The sequence below is a fragment of the Ylistrum balloti genome, unplaced genomic scaffold (genome assembly GCF_031769215.1).
Source record: "Ylistrum balloti isolate Yb309-2 unplaced genomic scaffold, AGI_CSIRO_Ybal_v1 Utg369840, whole genome shotgun sequence".
In the NCBI taxonomy this organism is placed as follows: Eukaryota; Metazoa; Mollusca; class Bivalvia; order Pectinida; family Pectinidae; genus Ylistrum; species Ylistrum balloti.
Window position 1 is genome coordinate 1,012,257 of NW_026781998.1, and position 15,123 is coordinate 1,027,379.

A 15,123-nucleotide genomic window follows, 5' to 3' on the forward strand; every position below is an offset into this window, starting at 1 on the left:
TATATTCACACTAACCTTGGTTTCTGTTGTCAGCCTTTTTGTAACCTGACATATATTCACACTAACCTTGGTTTATGTTGTCAACCTTTTTGTAACCTGACATATATTTACACTAACCTTGGTTTCTGTTGTTTACCTTTTCGTAACCTGACATATATTCACACTAACCTTGGTTTATGTTGTCAACCTTTTTGTAACCTGACATATATTTACACTAACCTTGGACATATATTTCTGTTTTGTTTACCTTTTTGTAACCTGACATATATTCACACTAACCTTGGTTTATGTTGACATATACCTTGGTTTCTGTTCAACCTTTTTGTAACCTGACACTAACCTTGGTTTCTGTTCTTAACCTTTTCGTAACCTGACATATATTCACACTAACCTTGGTTTCTGTTCTTAACCTTTTCTTAACCTGACATATATTCACACTAACCTTGGTTTCTATTGTTAACCTTTTTGTAACCTGACATATATTCACACTAACCTTGGTTTCTGTTGTTAACCTTTTTGTAACCTGACATATATTCACACTAACCTTGGTTTCTGTTGTTAACCTTTTTGTAACCTGACATATATTTACACTAACCTTGGTTTCTGTTGTTAACCTTTTTGCAACCTGACATATATTTACACTAACCTTGGTTTCTGTTGTTTACCTTTTCGTAACCTGACATATATTCACACTAACCTTGGTTTATGTTGTCAACCTTTTTGTAACCTGACATATATTTACACTAACCTTGGTTTCTGTTGTTTACCTTTTCGTAACCTGACATATATTCACACTAACCTTGGTTTCTGTTCTTAACCTTTTCTTAACCTGACACATATCAGCATTATATATCATTACTAACCTGGTATCTATTCAATCCTTTTATAATTTCTTGGTAGGATGATGACACTGTCATTGTCCTGAATTCGTATTCACAAGCCTGGTCAATACGCCTCTTGGCTTGGTTAAGATTTGTAGAAGAGTCGCTCCATAACAAAAACTGAACCTCGGCAGGGGTTGCACAGGTCACTGATTTATCGGCCTTTGGTGTTTTACTCTTGAATTTGTATGCTCCTTTTTCTAATAATAAATGGAAGGAAATAAAAAATGTGAACAATGCAATTTTTCATGGATAATGTATGAACTAGTATTGTAATCCCCAATAACTTGTATTAATGTTTGACAAAATTAAGACAAATGTGCATAATTATTGATAAAGAATAACTCATTTTTCTTGTCAATAATACAGTATTGCAAACCATATCTCAGATCACTGTAATAACTTTACATTATGGTTTATGAGTTGTTAAAAGAAAGTCTCGAAAAGATGACTTTTTCTTTTCAAATTGTTCACATTCCTGAGACCATCAGTGAATTAAGTCAGTGGTACAAAACTAATAATATAGGGTTTTTGTTAAAATTGATCTACCATAAATACCATAGATTATAGTCTTGCTGTCATAAGGTGACATATCTCTCCCAGAAATCAATGATGTGGAGAGGTTGTGTACACCTCATGACCATTTTACACTCTGAGGATAGGTTATATAAACATAACAAATTTTCTGCACCATCTTAAACTTGGCCTCCCTGATTATGGAAAAAAGCGGCAAAAATGAGAACCTTCATCTACAAATTGTTATTGTCTGATAGATGATCAGTTGTTTTTATCAGGTCTTTTCATTGGAGAGACTATCAGACTAAAGTTGAAATACAATCTGCCAATAATTCCCAGTTTTTAAATCAGAAACCAATGACAATGGAAAGGTAACATTCCACTACTATACAAAAATGTAACAAATTGAGTTTGTGCTGGTGACACATTGAGTTTTGACTGGTGACACAGAGTTTGTGCTGGTGACACATTGAGTTTTTACTGGTGACACAGAGTTTGTGCTGGTGACATATTGAGTTTTTGCTGGTGACATAGAGTTTGTACTGGTGACACATTGATTTTTTTTGCTGGTGACACATTGAGTTTTTTGCTGGTGACACATTGAGTTTTGACTGGTGACACAGAGTTTGTGCTGGTGACATATTGAGTTTTTACTGGTGACATAGAGTTTGTACTGGTGACACATTGATTTTTTTTGCTGGTGACACATTGAGTTTTTTGCTGGTGACACATTGAGTTTTTGCTGGTAACACATTGAGTTTTTGCTGGTAACACAGAGTTTGTGCTGGTGACACATTGAGTTTTTGCTGGTGACACATTTAGTTTTTACTGGTGACACATTTAGTTTTTACTGGTGACACAGAGTTTGAACTGGTGACACATTTAGTTTTTACTGATGACACATTGAGTTTTTACTGGTGACACAAAGTTTGTGCTGGTGACACATTGAGTTTGTGCTGGTGATACATTGAATTTGTACTGGTGACACATTGAATTTTTGCTGGTGACACATTGAATTTTTGCTGGTGACACATTGAGTTTTTGCTGGTGACACAGAGTTTGTGCTGGTGACACATTGAGTTTTTGCTGGTGACACATTTAGTTTTTACTGGTGACACAGAGTTTGTGCTTGTGGCACATTTAGTTTTTACTGGTGACACAGAGTTTGAACTGGTGACACATTTAGTTTTTACTGATGACACATTGAGTTTTTACTGGTGACACAAAGTTTGTGCTGGTGACACATTGAGTTTTTGCTGGTGATATATTGAGTTTTTGCTGGTGACACAGAGTTTGTGCTGGTGACACATTGAATTTTTACTGGTGACACAGAGTTTGTGCTGGTGACACATTGAATTTTTACTGGTGACACAGAGTTTGTGCTGGTGACACATTGAGTTTGTGCTGGTGATACATTGAATTTGTACTGGTGACACATTGAATTTTTGCTGGTGACACATTGAATTTTTGCTGGTGACACATTGATTTTTTTTGCTGGTGACACATTGAGTTTTTGCTGGTGACACAGAGTTTGTGCTGGTGACACATTGAGTTTTTGCTGGTGACACAGAGTTTGTGCTGGTGACACATTGAGTTTTTACAGGTGACACATTTAGTATTTGCTGGTGACACATTGAGTTTGTGCTGGTGACACATTGAGTTTTTGCTGGTGACACATTGAGTTTTTGCTGGTGACACATTTAGTTTTTACTGGTGACACAGAGTTTTTACTGGTGACACAGAGTTTTTGCTGGTGACACATTGAGTTTTTACTGGTGACACATTTAGTTTTTACTGGTGACACAGAGTTTGAACTGGTGACACATTTAGTTTTTACTGGTGACACATTGAGTTTTTACTGGTGACACAGAGTTTGTGCTGGTGACACATTGAGTTTTTGCTGGTGATATATTGAGTTTTTTGCTGGTGACACATTTAGTATTTGCTGGTGACACATTGATTTTTTGCTGGTGATATATTGAGGTTTTGCTGGTGATATAATGAGTTTTTACTGGTGATACATTGAGTTTTTGCTAGTGACATATTGCAGAGGAATTTAAATAGGTGATTAATTTGTACCATTGCACATAAACATAATACAAAACATTTTCAACAAAAAAAGGGACAGCTGTTAGTGGCTTTTGAGTAGTATTTGTATCATTGAAGTCAGTAAAATTCAAAGTGAGGCCAAATTTCCATCTGTCCATATTATACTCTAACTGATGATGTCATTTTTATCAAATATGGGGGTCAACTCAGGTGTGTGGGTGGTTTGATGCTCTCTTCTGGGGGCTTGCATTTCCCAGGAAACTTAGAAAAAGACCAGTCTATACAGAAGCGAGACACTTCATCCATGTTATTTTGGATGGCATGCAATGGGCCTCCTGTTGTAATACAAGGAAGCCCCACCTCCATATGACATGGGCTGTTGACAAGGTAATATACCCAGCAATCAAATTAAATGAGAAAACTGTCATCTAGGTTTCATGTGCTAAAAAAAAGAAAGTTGTGGGCATGGAATGAAGATAAGTTTTCACAAATCTTTATCCAATTAAATGTAGCATTAAATCCAGATTAAATCCTTTACCAACAGCACCTTTTGTCTGAGAGTCGGCTCCTCCTAGTTGACGATTGAGTTGAGCTTTGAATGTGTCTACCATGTCTGCTTGGTAAATGACAATGCTGACCTTCTTCAAGTAACGGAGCTGGTCAGTAAACTGTTGTATGGTAGTAAACATGGTGTCTGCTACATCCTTTGGTGGACAGCCTATCTGACCTGTAACCACAAACAACTTCAGCAAAAAAACATAAAACAATGGGCCCAAAGGACTAGCATTGTGGCTAATTATTCAGCCATTTAATAAAGAATTTTAAATATGATCAATAATTTCCAAAATAATTTCCCTATTGGGTCGCAGCCTTGTGGCCAAACAGAAGTCAGCTTCACTATTAATAAAATTGTTTCAGACCAATCTTGTACGGAAGAAGGAACTTTCACTTCCCCTATTTGGCCCCAATCCTCCTGTCCCAAATGGTCAGAATGAAACATTTATACAGAACTGGTTCTCCTTCACTTAAGAACACTTCACACCAAATTTGGGTAAAATCCAATCATCCTACAGGAGGAGTAGGATTTTAAAGACTTTGCAAAATTCCCCCCAACCCTTCCTGCCCCAGGGGGCACCACCATTTATACAAAATTCATTCCCCGTCCTCCAACAATGCTTCAGACCAATTTTGGACAAAACCCAATCATTCCTACAAGAGGAGTAGGATTTCAAAGAATTTGCTCAATTTTCCCTATTAGGCCCCACCTTTTCCACCCCAGGGGCCTAGACTCACAATTTAAACAAATATGTTCCCAATCCCCTCATGGATGCATCTGACAAAATTTGGTCAATACCTGCTCAATCGTTTATGACCACCAGCAATTTCTAGAGAAAGTTGACGGACATACAGACAATGGAGGGATGAATGACAGACACCCTAGTATATCAGTAGCTCACTTGGCCGTTCAGGCCAGGTGAGCTAATATGTGGACATCACACAGGTCATCTTAACGCTGACAGATATCAATGATACAGATAACTGGACATTACTGAAGTCGTTCTAACCCTGACAGAGGTCAATGATACAGATGACTGAACATCACAACAGTCATCCAAGCCAATACAAGGTCAACAGTCACCTGATGTCTTCAGGTCTTTGTCCATCAGTCCCAGCATTGTGGCAGAAGGTCAAGATCATTAATTTGAACAAACATGATAGCCCTTCATCAAAGCATTTTATTGACCCAATATCATGACCATGAATGATTGGTTATTCATCCGAATTTGTGAAAAGATTTTAACACATATGACCCCTGTGAACTTGAAAGTAGGTCAAGGTCATTTACTTGAACAAATTCATCCCAGCATGCTACTGGCCCAATATCAGCACACTTGGCATTTTGGTTATTAAGAAGAAGTTGGAAATGTCAATTGTTTACGAAGCACTATGCCACACAAAAGGCGATCGCAATAGGTCACTTAGGACCTAAAAGTACAGATAGCAGGACATTACAAAGGAAATCCCAACCCAGACAGATCAATGCTTCAGATGACTGGAGGTGGTCAGACAGTTGTTAATGTACATATGCCAAGGTGAGGGTGTCACACCTGAGGTGGTCAGTCTCTGTCAGACAGTTCTTACTATATCTGTGACAAGGGCGGGGAAGGTGAGGGTGTCACATCTGAGGTGGTCAGTCTCTCTCAGACAGTTCTTACTGTACCTGTGACACTGAGGCGGTCAGTCTCTCAGACAGTTCTTACTGTACCTGTGACAAGGGCAGGGAAGGTGAGTATGTTACACCTGAGGTGGTCAGTCTCTCAGACAGTTGTTACTCTACCTGTGACAAGGGCAGGGAAGGTGAGTATGTTACACCTGAGGTGGTCAGTCTCTCAGGCAGTTGTTACTGTACCTGTGCCAAGGGCGGGGAAGGTGAGGGTGTCACATCTGAGGCGATCAGCCTCTTTCAGACATCTGCCCACAGCTTGTGCTAGGTCCTTTGGACGAGAGCATGTTCTGACATGGAGAATGTACCGACATAACATATTACCACCAGAGGTCACCACCAAACCTTGAGACATCATAGCCATACCTATTAATAATAAATGATGAGAAATATCATAAGTAAACCACAATTTAAAAGATAGGAATGGGGAATAAGCTTACATTAAATCTATTGATCTTATTGAAGACATATTTATGTTATGATAAATTGTATACATCATTTGTATAACCTGGTTGTACATAGCATATCATAAACAGTTTGTATGCTCCTGTGCTTAACTTTGACAAATTTCTATGAAAAACAACTGAACTTGACCTTTGAACCCAGAAATAAGAACTTGTTACAGGTCCTTTGACATTTACATAACAATTGATTGAAGTTTCCTTACTAGAATTATGACATCAGATTGGAAGTTTGGACATGGGTAACACCACATACCCTCTCCCATATATGATCAGAGCATAAAGAGAGACAGAATATCTGTTATCTGTTGACAATGAATATGTAGGTAACTTACGTTGAGCGTTACACTCTACTTGTAGTTTTGGCCCTCCCGCCTTCAGAATGGCTTTAGATACAGCACCTACAAAGGATATTCATCAATTCAATCAACAAATGACAAAACAAATCATGATTAGATTTTATGATTAGCTACATTTACATAGACACAAAAAAATGTTGCTTTAAAGGCTTGAACACTCCTCCTTTTATGAACACTCCTCCTTTTAAAGTAAAATATCAACCCTGTAAAACCTGTTAATGTGTAACTTCAACCTTCCCCGAGTGAAACCTGTTAATGTAATGACTTCAACCTTCCCCGAGTGAAACCTGTTATGGTAATGACTTCAACACTCCCCGAGTGAAACCTGTTATGGTAATGACTTCAACCTTCCCCGAGTGAAACCTGTTATGGTAATGACTTCAACACTTCCCGAGTGAAACCTGTTATGGTAATGACTTCAACACTCCCCGAGTGAAACCACTCCCCCAATAAAGCCTGTTAATATAATGACTTAAACGCTGATCCTGTTAAACCTCCCTGGTTTCTTTAAGAAATAAACTTGATACATGTTATAATCATACTTTTAGTCTGACAACTATTTGAAATTTCAATGTCAAGATGAACTTGAAATGCTAATATGACATTTTTTCTCCTAATGAGAAAGACAAAGCATACTTTGAGAGAGTAATAGGTTTTCTACTACCTTTCCTGAGATCTAATTGGTCGTCAGTACTGTTGACAATAGCAGAGGTCATCTCCATTGTGATGTCCCCTTGTTTGAGCTCTATATTGACTTGTCCTAATTGCTGTGGCCTTGTTCTATAGTAACTGGATCTATTGGAACCAGCAGTTCCTATAAAACAACAAAAATACACAAAACATGCAATGTATAATATACTGCTTTTTGACAACATCAATTGTTTGATCTAACAAAATGTTGGAAGCAAAATGACAAGTTTTTCAAATCGCAAAAAGCCTTCAATTATTGTATTTTCAAGGTATATATTTTTCAGCAAGCTGGGACCAACACATTATACCTATTACTTAAAGTCTGGGGACAGGCCAGGCCAATACATTATATCTATTTTTCATAGTCTGGGAACAGGCCAAGCCAACAAATTATTACTATTAATTCAAAGTCTGGGGACAGACTAGGCCAATTCATTATGCCTATCATTCAAAGTGTAGGGACAGGCCAGGCCCAGGTTCAAAGTAATACCAAAATGAATTTACTAGAGAATGGATCAACCATGGAGGCTGCAGATCAGATTACGTCAAAATCTCAACTCGAAATAAATTATGAAAAATTACCACTACTTTCCCTATTTGGCCCTGCCCCCAGTGCTCCCGAGGGAGTCAGACCCTCTGTAAATATACTTAAACCTAGTTCCTCACAGATCTATTGAATCAAATGAGTTAGTAATACAAACAAAGTCTCTGTACCTAGTAACTCTACCATCACATCTCATTACATATGATACTTACCTCCTGATCTAAATTTGTCTTCATCAACAACAGATTCAAAATCCTGGAAACATAAAAAAAATCACCATGATGGTAATAGTTTTTTTTTCTTTCTCTTTAAAGCCATTGAATTAATGTTCAACAAAATATTGAGATAATTAATTTAACAAAATCAAATGTTGTTAAACTAACTGCATGATAATGACCTACCTGTATAGTTGGTACCTGTCACCATCCCCTCCCCATCCCCCTCTACATGATAATGACCTACCTGTATAGTTGGTACCTGCCACCATCCCCTCCCCATCCCCCTCTACATGATAATGACCTACCTGTATAGTTGGTACCTGCCACCATCCCCTCCCCATCCCCCTCTACATGATAATGACCTACCTGTATAGTTGGTACCTGCCACCATCCCCTTCCCCTCTACATGATAATGACCTACCTGTATAGTTGGTACCTGCCACCATCCCCTCCCCCTCTACATGATAATGACCTACCTGTATAGTTGTTACCTGTCACCATCCCCTCCCCCTCTACACGATAATGACCTACCTGTATAGTTGGTACCTGTCACCACCCCCCTCCCCCTCTACATGATAATGACCTACCTGTATAGCTGGTACCTGTCACCATCCCCTCCCCATCCCCCTCTACATGATAATGACCTACCTGTATAGTTGGTACCTGCCACCATCCCCTCCCCCTCTACATGATAATGACCTACCTGTATAGTTGGTACCTGCCACCATCCCCTCCCCCTCTACATGATAATGACCTACCTGTATAGTTGGTACCTGCCACCATCCCCTTCCCCCTCTACATGATAATGACCTACCTGTATAGTTGGTACCTGTCACCATCCCCTCCCCCTCTACATGATAATGACCTACCTGTATAGTTGGTACCTGCCACCATCCCCTCCCCATCCCCCTCTACATAATAATGACCTACCTGTATAGTTGGTACCTGTCACCATCCCCTCCCCCTCTACATGATAATGACCTACCTGTATAGTTGGTACCATGATAATGACCACCATCCCCTCCCCCTCTACATGATAATGACCTACCTGTATAGTTGGTACCTGTCACCATCCCCTCCCCCTCTACATGATAATGACCTACCTGTATAGTTGGTACCTGTCACCATCCCCTCCCCCTCTACATGATAATGACCTACCTGTATAGTTGGTACCTGTCACCATCCCCTCCCCCTCTACATGATAATGACCTACCTGTATAGTTGGTACCTGTCACCATCCCCTCCCCCTCTACATTGTAATGACCTACCCTCTCCCCCACGACATTGTAATGACCTACCCCCTCACCACCACGACATTGTAATGATCTACCCTCTCATCCTCTACATGGTAATGACCTACCCTCTCCCCATCGACATTGTAATTACCTAACCTCTCATCCTCTACATTGTAATGAGCTACCCTCTCCCCCTCAACATTGTAATGACCTACCCCCTCACCACCATGACATTGTAATGACCTAACCTCTCCCCCTCGACATTGTATTGACCTACCCTCTCCCCCTCTACATGGTAATGACCTACCCTCTCCCCCTCTACATGGTAATGACCTACCCAATCCCCCTCGACATTGTAATTACCTACCCTCTCATCCTCTACATGTTTATGACCTACCCTCTCCCCCTCTACATGGTCATGACCTATCTACTCCCCCTCTACATGGTAATGACCTACCTGTATAGTTGGTACCTCTCTCCCCCTGGACATTGTAATGACCTACCCTCTCCCCCACGACATTGTAATGACCTACCCCCTCACCACCACGACATTGTAATGATCTACCCTCTCCCCCACGACATTGTAATGATCTACCCTCTCCCCCTTGACATTGTAATGAGCTACCCTCTCCCCCACGACATTGTAATGACCTACCCTCTCATGCTCTACATGGTAATGACCTACCCACTCCCCCTCTACATGGTAATGACCTACCCTCTTCACCTCTACATGGTAATAACCTACCCACTCTCACTCAACATGGTAATGACCTACCCTCACCCCCTCTACATGGTCATGACCTATCCTCTCATCCTCTACATAGTCATGACCTACCCTCTCCCCCTCAACATTGTAATGACCTACCCCTTCACCACCACGACATTGTAATGACCTACCCCTTAACCAACACGACATTGTAATGACCTACCCTCTCCCCCTTGACATTGTAATGAGCTACCCTCTCCCCCTCGACATTGTAATGACCTACCCCCTAACCACCATGACATTGTAATGACCTGACCTCTCCCCCTCGACATTGTATTGACCTACCCTCTCCCCCTCTACATGGTAATGACCTACCCTCTCCCCCTCTACATGGTAATGACCTACCCACTCCCCCTCGACATTGTAATTACCTACCCTCTCATCCTCTACATGTTTATGACCTACCCTCTCCCCCTCTACATGGTCATGACCTATCTACTCCCCCTCTACATGGTAATGACCTACTCTCTCCCCCTGGACATTGTAATGATCTACCCTCTCCCCCACGACATTGTAATGACCTACCCTCTCCCCCACGACATTGTAATGATCTACCCTCTCCCCTACGACATTGTAATGATCTACCCTCTCCCCCTTGACATTGTAATGAGCTACCCTCTCCCCCACGACATTGTAATGACCTACCCTCTCATCCTCTACATGGTAATGACCTACCCACTCCCCCTCTACATGGTAATGACCTACCCTCTTCACCTCTACATGGTAATAACCTACCCACTCTCACTCAACATTGTAATGACCTACCCCTTAACCACCACGACATTGTAATGACCTACCCCTTCACCACCACGACATTGTAATGACCTACCCCTTAACCACCACGACATTGTAATGACCTACCCTCTCCCCCTTGACATTGTAATGAGCTACCCTCTCCCCCTCGACATTGTAATTACCTACCCTCTCATCCTCTACATGGTCATGACCTACCCTCTCATCCTCTACATGGTAATGACCTACCCACTCCCCCTCTACATGGTAATGACCTACCCTCTTCACCTCTACATGGTAATAACCTACCCACTCTCACTCAACATTGTAATGACCTACCCCTTAACCACCACGACATTGTAATGACCTACCCCTTCACCACCACGACATTGTAATGACCTACCCCTTAACCAACACGACATTGTAATGACCTACCCTCTCCCCCTTGACATTGTAATGAGCTACCCTCTCCCCCTCGACATTGTAATGACCTACCCCCTAACCACCATGACATTGTAATGACCTGACCTCTCCCCCTCGACATTGTATTGACCTACCCTCTCCCCCTCTACATGGTAATGACCTACCCTCTCACCCTCTACATGGTAATGACCTACCCACTCCCCCTCGACATTGTAATTACCTACCCTCTCATCCTCTACATGTTTATGACCTACCCTCTCCCCCTCTACATGGTCATGACCTATCTACTCCCCCTCTACATGGTAATGACCTACTCTCTCCCCCTGGACATTGTAATGATCTACCCTCTCCCCCACGACATTGTAATGACCTACCCTCTCCCCCACGACATTGTAATGATCTACCCTCTCCCCTACGACATTGTAATGATCTACCCTCTCCCCCTTGACATTGTAATGAGCTACCCTCTCCCCCACGACATTGTAATGACCTACCCTCTCATCCTCTACATGGTAATGACATACCCACTCCCCCTCTACATGGTAATGACCTACCCTCTTCACCTCTACATGGTAATAACCTACCCACTCTCACTCAACATTGTAATGACCTACCCCTTAACCACCACGACATTGTAATGACCTACCCCTTCACCACCACGACATTGTAATGACCTACCCCTTAACCACCACGACATTGTAATGACCTACCCTCTCCCCCTTGACATTGTAATGAGCTACCCTCTCCCCCTCGACATTGTAATTACCTACCCTCTCATCCTCTACATGGTCATGACCTACCCTCTCATCCTCTATATGGTAATGACCTACCCACTCCCCCTCTACATGGTAATGACCTACCCTCTTCACCTCTACATGGTAATAACCTACCCACTCTCACTCAACATTGTAATGACCTACCCCTTAACCACCACGACATTGTAATGACCTACCCCTTCACCACCACGACATTGTAATGACCTACCCCTTCACCACCACGACATTGTAATGACCTACCCCTTCACCACCACCACATTGTAATGACCTACCCCTTAACCACCACGACATTGTAATGACCTACCCTCTCCCCCTTGACATTGTAATGAGCTACCCTCTCCCCCTCGACATTGTAATTACCTACCCTCTCATCCTCTACATGGTAATGACTTACTCTCTCCCCTCAACATTGTAATGAGCTACCCTCTCCCCCTCGACATTGTAATGACCTACCCTCTACCCTTTAAGTTACCTACCTGTCCAGTTGGTACCGTTTCTCTATCCCCTTCGTTCTTTTTCTATCTCCCTCTGCATGGTTATGACCTACCCTCTCCCCCTCTACATGGTAATGACCTACCCACTCCCCCTCTGCATGGTAATGACCTACCCTCTCCCCCTCTACATGGTAATGACCTACCCTCTTCACCTCTACATGGTAATAACCTACCCACTCTCACTCAACATTGTAATGACCTACCCCTTAACCACCACGACATTGTAATGACCTACCCCTTCACCACCACGACATTGTAATGACCTACCCCTTCACCACCATGACATTGTAATGACCTACCCCTTCACCACCACCACATTGTAATGACCTACCCCTTAACCACCACGACATTGTAATGACCTATCCTCTCCCCCTTGACATTGTAATGAGCTACCCTCTCCCCCTCGACATTGTAATTACCTACCCTCTCATCCTCTACATGGTAATGACTTACTCTCTCCCCTCAACATTGTAATGAGCTACCCTCTCCCCCTCGACATTGTAATGACCTACCCTCTACCCTTTAAGTTACCTACCTGTCCAGTTGGTACCCTTTCTCTATCCCCTTCGTTCTTTTTCTATCCCCCTCTGCATGGTTATGACCTACCCTCTCCCCCTCTACATGGTAATGACCTACCCTCTCCCCCTCTACATGGTAATGACCTACCCTCTAATCCTTTTTTTCTATCCCCCTCTGCATAGTGATAACCTACCTGTACAGATTGTCTATCCTGTGGATACACTACAAACATCACACTTTGCAGGTAAGTATTTGGAATTTCCCTTTCAAATCCTCTCACACACTGCAACATGATGTTAGCTACGTTGGCAGGAGGGTAACCAAGACGACCCGTACCAAGAGCAGGGAATGCTATAGAGGTCATTCTGTTCCTGTCTGCCTCTTGAAGGCAGACTTTTATAAATTTTTCAAGAGTCTAAAACAAATAACAGCATTCATAAAGAATTATTAAATGTTTCCAAATTCAAAGTTAATTAATGATATAATCTGCATCTAAATCATATCTTAAATATCGTCATATTTTTTAACTATAATTAACACTATTGATTATTCCCCTTACCTTACCTATACATATCTCCATACCCGTCTACTCTCACACTTACCTACACACATCTCCATACCCGTCTACCCTCACACTTACCTATACACATCTCCATACCCGTCTACCCTCACACTTACCTACACACATCTCCATACTGGTCTACCCTCACACTTACCTATACACATCTCCATACCCGTCTACCCTCACACTTACCTATACACATCTCCATACCCGTCTACCCTCACACTTACCTATACACATCTCCATACCCGTCTACCCTCACACTTACCTATACACATCTCCATACCCGTCTACCCTCACACTTACCTATACACATCTCCATACCAGTCTACCCTCACACTTACCTATACACATCTCCATACCCGTCTACCCTCACACTTACCTATACACATCTCCATACCCGTCTACCCTCACACTTACATATACACATCTCCATACCCGTCTACCCTCACACTTACCTACACACTTACCTCATACACATCTCCATACCCGTCTACCCTCACACTTACCTATACACATCTCCATACCCGTCTACCCTCACACTTACCTATACACATCTCCATACCCGTCTACCCTCACACTTACCTATACACATCTCCATACACACTTCTACACCTCACACTTACATATACACATCTCCATACCCGTCTACCCTCACACTTACCTATACACATCTCCATACCCCTCTACCCTCACACTTACCTATACACATCTCCATACCCGTCTACTCTCACACTTACCTATACACATCTCCATACCCATCTACCCTCACACTTACCTATACACATCTCCATACCCGTCTATCCTCACACTTACCTACACACATCTCCATACTGGTCTACCCTCACACTTACCTATACACATCTCCATACCCGTCTACCCTCACACTTACCTATACACATCTCCATACCTGTCTACTCTCACACTTACCTATACACATCTCCATACCCGTCTACCCTCACACTTACCTATACACATCTGCATACCCCTCTACCCTCACACTTACCTATACACATCTCCATACTGGTCTACCCTCACACTTACCTATACACATCTCCATACCCGTCTACCCTCACACTTACCTACACACATCTCCATACCCGTCTACCCTCACACTTACCTATACACATCTCCATACCGTCTACCCTCACACTTACCTACACACATCTCCATACTACTCTCACACTTACCTATACACATCTCCATACTGGTCTACCCTCACACTTACCTATACACATCTCCCCGTCTACCCTCACACTTACCTATACATCTCTACCCTCACACTTACCTATACACATCTCCATACCCGTCTACCCTCACACTTACCTATACACATCTCCATACCCGTCTACCCTCACACTTACCTATACACATCTCCATACCCCTCTACCCTCACACTTACCTATACACATCTCCATACCCGTCTACCCTCACACTTACCTATACACATCTCCATACCCGTCTACCCTCACACTTACCTATACACATCTCCATACCCGTCTACCCTACCCTCACACTTACCTATACACATCTCCATACCCGTCTACCCTCACACTTACCTATACACATCTCCATACTGGTCTACTCTCACACTTACCTATACACATCTCCATACTGGTCTACTCTCACACTTACCTATACACATCTCCATACCCGTCTACCCTCACACTTACC

At 42.2% G+C, this 15,123-nt stretch overlaps 1 protein-coding gene across 1 annotated transcript in view; it reads right to left on the reverse strand.

Annotated features, from left to right (window-relative positions):
* Positions 1-15,123, reverse strand: part of LOC132545324 (protein mono-ADP-ribosyltransferase PARP14-like) — a 66,498-nt gene that overhangs the window by 23,392 nt on the left and 27,983 nt on the right. Inside the window, 7 exon segments of the mRNA XM_060209002.1 lie at positions 864-1,081; positions 3,994-4,173; positions 5,857-6,036; positions 6,467-6,532; positions 7,155-7,304; positions 7,937-7,979; positions 13,081-13,302. Coding sequence (XP_060064985.1) covers positions 864-1,081; positions 3,994-4,173; positions 5,857-6,036; positions 6,467-6,532; positions 7,155-7,304; positions 7,937-7,979; positions 13,081-13,302 — 1,059 coding nt within the window.